The sequence below is a fragment of the Podarcis gaigeae genome (genome assembly GCF_964106915.1).
Source record: "Podarcis gaigeae genome assembly, chromosome: 5".
Classification (NCBI taxonomy): Eukaryota; Metazoa; Chordata; class Lepidosauria; order Squamata; family Lacertidae; genus Podarcis; species Podarcis gaigeae.
Window position 1 is genome coordinate 71,509,985 of NC_139681.1, and position 12,777 is coordinate 71,522,761.

The 12,777-nt window shown below is 44.7% G+C and overlaps 1 protein-coding gene across 1 annotated transcript; it reads right to left on the bottom strand.

Moving 5' to 3' along the window:
- Positions 1-2,298: 2,298 nt before the first annotated feature.
- CCDC195 (coiled-coil domain containing 195) lies at positions 2,299-12,434 on the bottom strand. Its single transcript, XM_083742186.1, has 5 exons — positions 12,253-12,434; positions 11,319-11,447; positions 7,554-7,859; positions 4,680-4,941; positions 2,299-2,667 (listed from the first exon to the last, which is right to left on the bottom strand). The coding sequence occupies exons 3-5, from the start codon at positions 7,816-7,818 to the stop codon at positions 2,535-2,537; spliced, it is 660 nt and encodes a 219-aa protein (XP_083598312.1). The 5' UTR covers positions 7,819-7,859; positions 11,319-11,447; positions 12,253-12,434; the 3' UTR covers positions 2,299-2,534.
- Positions 12,435-12,777: the final 343 nt, after the last annotated feature.

Here is a 12,777-nt window from a genome sequence, read left to right on the forward strand (position 1 = left end):
CACTGGAGTGGTACCTATTTATCTACTTGTACTTTGATGTGTTTTCGAACTGCTAGGTTGGCAGGAGCTGGGACCGAACAACGGGAGCTCACCCTGACACGGGGATTCGAACCGCCGACCTTCTGATCGGCAAGTCCTAGGCTCTGTGGTTTAACCCACAGTGCCACCCGCGTCCCCTGTCCTGTACTGGGCCTGAAACACCTTCACTAGCATTACATGGAAAAAAAGAGAACAGAATGTATTTTGATTTCACCCACAACTGTTTTATATCTTAGTTTCACCCATGTTAGTAAAAATCAGAAAAGGTTAGCAGCCATGGTTGCCATGCATAGCTCACTGGAAATCGATGGCTGGTTTCCAAGCAAATTCCATATATGCAGATCTGTATGAGTGTCACTGTGAAGGCACCTTCCTGGTGTTTGGTATAGTTTCTACTTGGACAATAAATGTTTTATATGAGACATCAAATTAGCACTTGCTTTTGTGGCATGAAAGGAAGCGCCTATCATTTGCAAAGTGATCTTTTAGTAAGAATGTCATTCTTTGCCAAAGACCTCATTATTGTGAAATGTTTCAAACCCCAACTCCCTCAACAATTCCTCATAAGCACCATCACCTCTCTGGATCTGGACACCACACCTCTGTTGATTCAGCCCAGAACAACACCAGCCTTTTTTGCTGCTGCATCACACTGTTGACTCATGTTAAGCCTGTGGTCCACCATGACCCCCCAGAACCTCATGCATCCCCGGCAAGCCAGATGTTGCCCATCCCATACCTGTGCAGCTGGTCACTCCTGCCCAAGTGCAGAACCTTACATATGTCCTCTCCTGAAATTCATTTTGTCTGTTCTGGCCCAGCTCTCCAATCTGTCAAGGTCATCCTGAATCCCAGTTCTGTCCTCCACAGCGTTAGCCACTCGCCCAGCTTAGTGTCATCTGCAAATGTAATGAGCATCCCCTCAATTCCTTCAACCAAGTAGTTTATTAAGGTGCTGAACAACAATGGGCCCAGGATCCTGTGGCACCCCACTTGTCACTTTCTTCCAGAATGATGAGGAACTACCAGTGAGTACTCTTTGGGCTCAGTCTGTCAACCAGATACAAATCCACCTAACAGTTACTGCATCCAACCCACGCCCCACCAGCTTCTCTGCAAGAATATCATGGGGGCCTTACTGAAATCCAGATACACTATGTCCACAGCATTCCCCTGATCCACCAAGCCTGTGATTCCATGAAAAAAAGAAATGTGAGTCATCTGGCATGACTTGCTTTTGAGAAAGCCATGCTGGGTCCTAGCAATCACAGAATCTCCCTCTAAGTGCTCACAGACCAACTGTTGAATTATCTGCGCTAGGACCTCTCCTGGTATTGACGTTAAGGTGACTGGTCAGCAGTCATCTGGGTCTCCAGCCTTTTTGAAGATGAGGACAACATTTGCCCACCTCCAGTCTGCAGGAACCTCACCTGTTCTCCAAGTAATCTCAAGGATTATGGGCAGGGGCTCTGAGATTGCTACCACAAACTCCTTCAGTACTCTTGAATGTCAGCATTCAGCTTGCCAAGCATCTTTGAGGACCTTTTGCTTCTTCTAATCTCATGGCCATTGACCTCACTCTTGCCTGGGTTGTATCCAGATTCCTATCTTGCTCCATGTAGACTCACTGAAATCAATTAAGTTAGTTATGGCTAACTTAAGTCCCAATTATTTCACTGGGTCTACTTTAAGCATAACATAGTCTGGACCCTAGGTCTGATCCAGCAATGCTCTTATGGTCTTCCTTCTTCAGGAATATTTAGCTAGAGGAAACTAGCCATCAAATCTTGAGTTTAGAAAATGAAAATGCCTACTCACGGAACCTGGTTTAATATCTCCTGCTAGAAACAGTTTAATTACAAGAGCAATTAAATGCATATATCAGTCATCAGGTACTGTATGAGCAAGCATAGCAAAAAGGGAATACTTAAAATCCACCATGTTTTAATATGTATGTTTTTAGTAATTTGTCAGAATGTTTCAGGGGCTAAATGCAAATGGACACAAACCAAACTTTTATTATTTGAAAGACAGATACGCCCCTGTATTTCTTTCACATACTTTTTAAAGCTTTATAAAATAGACACTATCTCCTCTTCTTTACAAGTTTCTATATTTCTGGCAGTTTGAGCAGTAAAGGGAGGTTATAGTACACACTCTTAAAAAGACCACAGTGAACACTGTTATATAAAATGCTGTTTAATAGGGTCCCGGAAATAAACCATGAAGTAAAAAATAAAATAAAATACAGCAGAGAGGCATTTGTTATCAGTGGGTTTCTTTCAGCCCTCCTCACACAGGCTTTTGACAGTCTCTGTCACAGGTTTTTTCCCCCCTTTGCAAAACAATCTGCCAATGACCTGCAGTGCTGGCCCAGGTGATTCTCTGAGGGCATTCTGCCAAACAGCTTTGCAGAAATGTAATCTGATGCAGGGCTCTCGCTTCAGGCGAGTTTATCTCTGAAGTCAACGGTGGCCCTTTAAATATTCACCGGCTCACATGTCCTTTTCAATAATGGTGCTTAACTGTTTTGTGTTCTGATTTTGCGAGCATGTGAAAGAGCCTTGATTTTCTGAATAACGTGACATGTCCATGGGTAACAGGAAACTGACAGCCTTTACTTTACCCCTAGGGAAAAAAGAAACATGTGCAAGATATTTGGAACAAAATGTTATGCGCTATGTTTTACCTTCTGGATCACTAATGTATCAATACAACATAATTTATCATTGCAAACGTATCCTGAATTAGATAGGGCTGACAAACCATTAGCTCTCCAGATGTTGGACCCTGACTTCCATCTGCCCAAGCCAGCATGGCCAATGGTCAGGATTGATGATAGCCATAGTCAATAATATCTATGGGCCACAGGTTGCCAACTTTGTCCTAGATTGTATACCAGGGATCAGCAAACTTTTCCAGTAGGGGGCCGGTCCACTGTCCCTCAGGCCTTGTGGGGGGCCAGACTATATTTTTTTGGGGGAAAAGGATGCAAGAGCACCATGAGCCCTGGTGGCTGCTTACCTGTGTCTTGTGAGCAGCAGGGGCTGGCGGCGGCAGCAGTGGAGGGATGATGAGTGCTGTGCGAAAGGGCTCCCGAGAGGGGCTGCTTAAAATGGTGGCCGCTTGAGCGCTGCTGCTGCTGGCACCAACAAACCCAGCCCCCTTCCTCCTCTAGGCAGGGCAGGGAGAAGCCAGGAGGAGGAAGGGAGGAGGCACTGCCGCCACCGCCACCGTGTGAGGGAGGGAGAGAGAAATAACACACGTGCTAGTGATCCACGCAGTGATTCCCGGACCGTCTGTGGGCCAGATCTAGAAGGCAATTGGGCCTGATCCAGCCCATGGACCTAAGTTTGCAGACCCATGTTGTATACCTTTTGGGGATTTTTTTTTCTTTTGGAAAGCATGATAATCCATCCCAGACTATAATGTTTTAAAAATAATTATTTGAATTCCTTTCTGCTTCCCCATGGTGTAGGTTGCACTTCCTAATCATCTAGATGAATCCTCCAGCATTCCTTTTATAAGAACAACTACTCAATGTGGAAGACTCACGGAATAACCACTTCAAAGCCACAGTGCACTATAACAAGACTAGCCATGTAGAGCCTTGCAGATGTTGCTGGACTACAACTCCCATCATCCCTAACAATGGATGGGATGATTGGGTGGTGGGAGTTTGGCTACAATATCTGGAGGGCACCATGCACTTGTATATGCTTGCAAAGGGTTTACATCTGCAAATATGGCTCCGCATTGTTACCAAATGTTTCTGAAGCAAATACTGGGCATTGCTTGAGAGTTAACATTCATGTGCAGCTTCAGGGTCCTGGTGAAGCTATCCTCTTATGAATAGGGCAAAAGTGTTTCTTGATGCTCCTGCTCCTCATATGGAAGCTAATTATAGTCAAGACATCCAAAACTCTTCTAAATAGATGTGCACGCCCCAAAGGCACCAGTGGGATAACTGGAATGCTTCTCACAGGGGACTGTGATTCTACAAGTGAGATTGTAATCTGATACATGTTAAGTCAGAAGCAAATCCTACTATAGCCAATGAGGTGAATGTTGTAGGTATTGTGTTTAGGACTGCAGCCTGAGTCACGTAAGCTTCCTCTTGATTGCCATGATAGTGAAACTTGGCATTGCAAAGTTGACATGCTTTGCACAAGGGATATGGGCTCTGTAGCCCTCTAGATACTGTTGGACACAACATTCATCATCCCTGATGACTGGAGCTGATAGAAGTTGCAGTCCAGCAACATCAGGAAGGCCACAGGTTCTCCATCCCTGTTTACAGCTTGCAATATTGCACCGGGTATGCTTTGACTTTTTTTTTTGTAAGCCTCTGTAATCAATTTTGGGTGAACAGCAGAATATAAATCTCTTAATAAAATAACTAATTCGTAAATAGATGTCTAATGGATGGATATGGTCATGAGATTTATCAAGCTCATTCTTCAATTAAATATGCTCAGGTCCAGTCCCATAGCTGTAGGAAGCAATACCAATGATATGAAATTGCCAGCTTCTGACATTATAAAATGATTGGAGCCATCAGGTATACCAGACTTTTGCATTCTTCAATAACCTGACAAGGGATTTCTTGAAGCTTCAACCATCATTTCATTCGGGCCTACCTGCATTTGTAAACATGGTCTTGGAAAGATCTCCTTTTGTTGGATGTACTGCTGGAGAGGCAATCGGATGGAATTTTTGCAACTCCTTTTTCTTCTTTGTTGGTTAGTTGCGTATCTGTGGGAAAGGCCGGCTGCTTGATTATCTCCTTCACATCTAGGGCTCCCTTGAATGGATTCCTCTTGTCAGATTTATGGTGTTTGTTGCCAGGGAGCGAAGGCACAGATGAGGAGATGGAATAACGCCTCACCGTCATAATGCTACCTGTGCAAAGATTGTAATCCATGTAGTTTGGTCTTTTTTAAAAAATAAATAAAAAATAAAAAACCTTTCTCATTAAGAGCTAGGAGTGACAATCTTAACCTAACAGATTAGCTGGAATCTGACTGAGGTGGTGGGACAATTGCCCATGCATCCTAATGGAGCAACCTCCACTGTTAGATAGCACTGACCAGCTTCTCACCCGAGAAGGTATTCCTCTGAAAGCACAGGTTGGCTGATAACCTCCAACCCGAGAAGTGCTACCCTTGAAAAGTGCAGATTAACTTGCTGGAGACCTTTGAAAGACTGGATCGTGGGCTTGACAAAATTCACCAGTGGGTCAGACCTAGCCTGTGAGACATAGGCCCCCTCACTTCCTGTCGTACAGAATCTCCAAAAAAGAGAGAAACCTGAATTGTACTGGAACCAAGGGAACAAGGGGAGATCCTTACATGTGAGAGCAGCCAGTAAAAAAGGTAAAGGTACCCCTGCCCATATGGGCCAGTCTTGACAGACTCTGGGGTTGTGCGCTCATCTCACTCTACAGGCCGAGGGCCAGCGCTGTCCGCAGACACTTCCGGGTCACGTGGCCAGCGTGACAAGCTGCATCTGGCGAGCCAGCGCAGCACACGGAAACGCCGTTTACCTTCCCGCTAGTAAGTGGTCCCTATTTATCTACTTGCACCCGGGGGTGCTTTCGAACTGCTAGGTTGGGAGGCGCTGGGACTGAGCAACGGGAGTGCACCCTGCCGCGGGGATTCGAACCGCCGATCTAACGATCGGCAAGTCCTAGGTGCTGAGGTTTTACCCATAGCGCCACCCGCGTCCCTCAGAGCAGCCAGTACTGGAGCCAAATTGATTGCAAATGCAAAAGACCAATTAAACTGCAATCTGGAGACTTCCTTGAGATATTTTTTATCATTACTTATTAAATTTCTATACCGCCCTTCATCTGAGGATCACAGGGTGGTGAATAATATAAAAACACAAAAATACATACCATAGTAACAAACAAACAAAAAATACCCCCCACAGTATTATTACTATGTGCAACTTGTGCTGAGCTCTTGGCCATTCCCAAAGACCTTTTTGATATGCTGCAAAATGCTACTTAGCTAGGGGTGCCATCTTATCCAGCTGGCCAGATGTTAGGCATGGCACCCAATGCCCATTTACACCATTAGCTGGACTGGATTTCTAGTTCTCTCTCCTTTTTTAAAAGGAAGTCTCTTGCCCTCTGTCCTGTGACAGAAAGCAAAATGTCCTGGCGCCATTCTCCCTAGTGGTTTTGTGGGAAATGAGCCTGATCCCCCCCTTGCACTGTTCTTAGCATTCCTGTGAGAATTTACTCAGAAGTGAGATCTCTCTATGTTTTTAATGAGGCTTGCCCTCGAGGTGAGGCGGTCGCCTCAGGTGGAAGGTCTGGGCCCAAGGAGCCTGATGCTTGCCCCCCCTCCTCCTACATGGCTGTGCCCCTGCCTTCTCCTCCACAGACTCATCTGTGGAGCAACAGGATGGTTAAATGGTACACCTGCATCGCGGTCATGGTGGTGACTTGTAGCATGGTGCACCCATGGCTGTTGGAGGCAGTGGTAGGTTCATTATTATTTTTTTACCTCAAGTGGCAAAACATCCAGCCTGAGGCTTACTTTCAGGAAAGTATTGCCAATTTCCATCTTTAGACATCTTAGTTTTCATTTAGGCTTTGCAAGGTCGAATGCCAGCCTTCTCCATGTAACATGAAAGGAAAGCCCAACACTTTAAATAATCTATGGCCTTTTAAATGTGGGGGGACTGCTATTATGATATTTTTCTGTGATTGTTTTTTATTGTCTTTTATAATTATGCTATGTAAATTATGTTCTTAATGCCATACACCGCCCTGGGATCTTTGGATAAAGAGCAGTATATAAATTGAATAAATTATTATTGTTATTTTGAAAAACAACAACAACACTCCACTTCCCTGCTGTTAAGGTAAGAGGCTGCATGAGGTAAACAAAAAGCAGTGATGGTGGTGCTTAGCCATTTTCAAACTCACAACTTGATTTACATAATTAGCAAACCATTTGTATGTCAGTTAGACTGCCTCGATTTGGGAGACTGGAATATCAGAACTCTGTATCCAACCTTTAGTTCATGCCTCGTTACAACAGCTGCTTTTGAAATATGGTTTTTTTTTGGGGGGGTGCTATTGGGATGTTGTTTTTATTTTTATTAGGTATTTTGTGCTTGATTTCATTCTGTGAACCGCCCTGAGACCCCTGGGTACAGGGCGGTATATAAATTCAATAAATAAAAACAAAAACAACAAAAGTAATAATAATCACTGCTGTCCTAATTTCTGAGTGTAACAGGATGAGTTCCTGAGGCCTACCCAGAGCAGCTTGTGACTATCAGTGGAATACTTTAGCTCATCTCAGGGTTAGCCAACACAGTGCCCTCCAGACTACAACTCCCCTCATCCCTGACCCATGCCAGCTGGGGCTGATGGGAACTGAATCCAATGACATTTGGAGGGCTCCATGTTGGCTACCCTCCCTCTTCCTCGAGCCCAGGATGCGTCACTAAAAAACGGTTCAGCCATAACTTGCCCCATCAGGAATCATGGGTACCTTTTTGCTCCTGTAGTGTCAGAGCAGAGCCTGCCGAGACGTTCCTGCGCAGAGTCACTGGCGAGGCAGCAGCCTCTTCGACTGAGTCTGCGAGGCTCCAGCCCTTGTCCTTTTTGTCTTCGGCCCCTTCTCCATCCTCTCGCTTTGCTGCCTTCTGCCTGCTGCATGTCAGTTGCCCCCGGAGGGCTCTGTTCTCTCTCTCTAGCTTGATGATTTCTGAGCGCATTTCGTGGATGACCTGCATGAGCCGCTTGTTCCCCTCCATTTCCCACCTCCTTCCCAGACGGCCAACCTGGGCGCCGCTTGCTTTAAAAAGAAACCATGAATCCAAGGTGAGGGGCTCATGTGGCACATAAACACACTCGAACAATGGCACTCCCTCCTCCAGGCTCAGCATTGTGCTGTCTTTCACCACCCAAAGAGCCTTGGATAAACTGTCAAGGCTTGAAGAGCCCCTCCATGATTTATTCATTCCGGGTTTCATTTTTCCAAACTGAGTTTTCCTTTGGTGGCAGCTATTTCAGTGCAAAGACATTGGCCCTGTGAAAGTGGCAATGTGTGGGGGTGTAGGCACGATAATTCAAACACAGCATTTGTCGTGTGTGTGTGTGTGTGTGTCCTTCTGCATTTGTCCCACCTGTCAAGTTCAGGCATCTCATGCTGGAAGGCTGCATTCTGCCTTCAGCAATCCTATCCTGCCCAGGGCTGCTGAATGCACCAGACTCAGAATTATTCTGAGCTGAAGCCAATTTCACCCAGCATGCACCTCTCTCACCTCCGCCAACATGCATTGTTCCCTTCTCAGCTTCTTGAGAAGTTCCATTTTCAGAAATGACTTTGAGGGGGAGCGGGAGGGAAACAACGCCTTTCCACAGTTCCCTGCGGTTCCCATTAAACAAAAATGCATTTCTGGCTGCCAACTAAGAATATATTTCCACCCGGCTACAGCTCAGCTTTGTTTGTGGCATTTGCTTGAACAAAGTGTGCACAGCAATATTCTGGGACGGTAAGGAGAGACACATCAAGCATGAATGTTGCATTAGAAACGAAAGGCAATATCGTGGGCTGCTTCTGTTACCTACTCCCTGCGAGTATTTCTGCGCAGCAAAATGCCCTCCCGTAGCACTGAGAATTTTCCTTCTGTGATTTGGCATTAATATTAAAACTCAGTGTATTCTCTGATCAGCACAGAAATTATTTAAAACCTGTATGCTTTGAACTGAAGTCTCTCCACCCCACTTTATCACCTTGGAAGAGAGTGATTTCGATTCATTATGCAAAGTGGCTAATCATAGTAAAGACTGTGTGCATGTGCCATGATTGGCTCAGCCCTTTACAGATGTTCGGTAAATACAATGAGATTCACTTTGCAGTCAATGTGCACTACCCATATCAGGGGCAGTCAATGTGATGCTCTCCAAATGCTGTTGGACTCCCATCAGCCCCAGCAAGCATGGCCAATGGTGAGGGATGATGGGAGTTGTAGTCTAATAACATCTGGAGAGCACCAGGCTAGCTACCCCTGGCCTATATTAATCCATCAGAATCCATCTCTCTCTCTCTCTCTCTCTCTCTCTCTCTCTCTCTCTCTGTGTGTGTGTGTGTGTGTGTGTTGTATAAAATAAAACAAAATCAAATGAGTGAACACGTGGCAGGAAGGGAGCATATAGGTTCAGACAATGAAACATCTGTATGTAGCCAGGTACACATTTTAACATATACATGCATAGACTTTCTTCAGACGTAAAGACTGGGGTGAATCATAGAATCATAGAATCATAGAGTTGGAAGAGACCACAAGGGCCATCGAGTCCAACCCCCTGCCAAGCAGGAAACACCATCAGAGCACTCCTGACATATGGTTGTCAAGCCTCTGCTTAAAGACCTCCAAAGAAGGAGACTCCACCACACTCCTTGGCAGCAAATTCCACTGTTGAACAGCTCTTACTGTCAGGAAGTTCTTCCTAATGTTTAGGTGGAATCTTCTTCCTTGTAGTTTGGATCCATTGCTCCGTGTCCGCTTCTCTGGAGCAGCAGAAAACAACCTTTCTCCCTCCTCTATGTGACATCCTTTGATATATTTGAACATGGCTATCATATCACCCCTTAACCTCCTCTTCTCCAGGCTAAACATGCCCAGCTCCCTTAGCCATTCCTCATAAGGCATCGTTTCCAGGCCTTTGACCATTTTGGTTGTCCTCGTCTGGACACGTTCCAGTTTGTCAGTGTCCTTCTTGAACTGTGGTGCCCAGAACTGGACACAGTACTCCAGGTGAGGTCTGACCAGAGCAGAATACAATGGCACTATTACTTCCCTTGATCTAGATGCTATACTCCTATTGATGCTTCTCTCTGCCCTGTGTGACAACAAGGGATGGGCAGACATGTCAGTTTCAGTTTCTCCCCGTTTCTCATTTTTTCAGTAATAAGTTCAATTCTCCAAATTTCTGTACAAGTTTGCATTTTTTTAAAAGTCCCTATGAAAATTCACCACCATCTTTCTACAATATGCGATTTTGCCTAATATACAGATTTTTTTTGCAAACAAATTTCCCCAAATAGGATGCATTTTAATACTTATTTTCACTAAATATGTTTTTATACATGTTCCTTACCCTAGCAACTGCATTTCTGTACACATTACTTGGCTGGAGAACTGCACTGCAAAATTTGGAGAAGCGCAAATTTTGAAAGATGACCATTTTTCAGGTTGCATCTTGTTTTGGAAAGAGAGAAAAAGGTAAATTCGCCTGGTCATGTTCTAACAGTTTCCCTCTGGGTTGAAGCAGCTTCTTCCAAAGCAACATCTTTCCCGCATCTCTGAGGTAAAGAAACTTAATTTGCCCCAAAGGGAAATTAAAAAAAAAGAAGAATCAGAGGCCACAAGCAATTTGTTATTACCCTCCCTTTGCATGAACTTGCACAAGGCCCATTTTTGACCCAGTGGTGCTCGCAATTTTACTAAGAGGCTTTGGTCAATCATCTCATTGGTATCAAAGTTTGCAGAGTGAAAAGCAATGGCATGTGAGAGATTCAAACAGAATTCTGTCTTCAAGTTTCTTATTCCTATATTCCCCAGCAAGGGATCATGTGTAGGCTAAGTGATACCAAAAGCACCCAATTATAGTATCATTTCTGACCTCTTGGTTCACTCTGTCAACAATCAGCTTCCACTAGAGGAGTCTGAATGCGTATGACCTTTTGATCTTGTATAGGCAATATCTGCTGTAGTCATTTGTTTCTGGAAAGTAATTTCATGCATCTTTTCCCAAAGACACCCAAGGCAAGAAAATATGGAACATTCAAGGCCATAATTGTTTAATAAATGAATAAAATAGAAAATGACCAAACCAGATAGATACCAGCAAAATGAAGGAATCCTTTTAACCTTTGCCTTCAAAGAATACATGAAAGGGGAAGGTTGTCTCTGTTCCCAGGATCCCCATCCATTAGTTCCATGCCAGAAGGGCAGTTTGGCTGAATGTTGGTAGACTCATCTACACAATCAGGCACTTTGCATGACTGGAGCTCCCTTTTCTAGAGAGGATTATTCACATGTTCACCTGAACTCATGAGGAATCCTCCTTTGGCCCTCCCACCCAATGCACGAAGGTGTGAAGCTGCAGCCTGTGGAGATGGGGATGGTCCAGTTAGTGTGCAGGACCACGCTCCCTCCAATATATCAGTGGTGGAGAACTTCAGATCCATTGCTCTCCAGAGCTCCCAGTTTGGCCCTTGAAACTGTTTGGGTACAGCCACACCTACCTGCCCCACACCTAATCTCATATATGGTGTCAGGTATGGAGCAGGTAAAGATGTGGCTGTGATGACAGGTGGTGGAAGGTGACAGGTGGTCATTGCAATGTTATGTGAGTCACAGTGGTCAAGCAAGACCTGCAGGGTGAGAAGAGAGGAGGAGATCAGAATCCTACCTGTTGGCTGGATCCAGCTCCCTGTCTCTGCTCTGTGTGTTTCTGTGCAAAAGGCCTGAATCGTGGCAAGGGTAACACACAATAATATAAATCAGAAAGCACCTAATTACATTTCTGGAGCAAGTGAAAAACAACAACACACTGTTGCCCTAAAACTAAGCAGTGAGATGGACCAGTGAACCTCCCTAGGGAGGCTATAGCATAATAGCTGTAATACTTCAGAGGAAGCCTGGTCCAGCTCCCAGGACATCCTAATGGGACCTTTCAGAAACAAGGCAGATGAGGAAAACATGCCCAAACGCGGCATGTGTCCTACTCTATTTGGCAAACATTATGACCCATAAGTGAAGGAGGATGCCTCAGGAATTTAGAGTGTTCCTCATAAAAGCTTGCTTTCAGTAGACAGTGACAGCTACTCTGCTACTGGAATTGCTAAGCAGCTGTTTACAGCCATTTGTTATGCTGAGCTGCTTCTGCTGTTCCAAAATTTAGACAGGTCAATTCTTTGTTGTTTCAACAAAAGCCAAATGGTTTTGCAAATAATCACTGTGAGCCTGGAATGCGCTTACAGATATGCAAAGATTCCCCCCCCCCCCATAAATGATGGATGTACATATGCAGACACCAAAGTCATTCGCCTGGGATAAAGTCAACCGAGAAGGTCTTAGGAAGAATGCAAATTTATCTAATAAACTAATGATTTAGTCACTGAAATGTTAACTCCCTGCTTTTCAGATATCATTGATCAAATACAGTGAAAGCCTTACCTTTTACACAAATCTCCTAATGCAGTTCAGAGGCATATAAACATGGACATCCTTGGAGGGTTTTAAGCAGAGGTTGGATGGCCATCTGTCATGGATGCTTTAGCTGAGATCCCTGCAATACAGGGGGTTGAACATGATCACCCTCAAGCATAGACATAGCCAAGGGGAGACAGGGGGCAGCTGTTTCCCCTAGATCAAGTAAAACAATAGAAATACTTAACTAATTGACCAATCACATCAGTTTCCCCCTCCAACAAAAATCCTGGCTGTATCCATGCCCTTGGGGGTCCCTTTCAACTCTATGATTCTATTATTCGTGCTCTAGATGAATGAGGAGCCATTTGACTGAACAGGTGCTGCATATGCAGTTACACCTCCAATCCAGTAGGTGGTGTTGCACACAGGAAAGTCTTGTCAGAAATTCAGCACTAGAATTTCCCAGGTAGAGTAGTGAATAAGGTTCCCAGGATTGGGCTGGGCAGAGGACTAATTGCCTGTTATTAATAAACACCAGATATATGCATG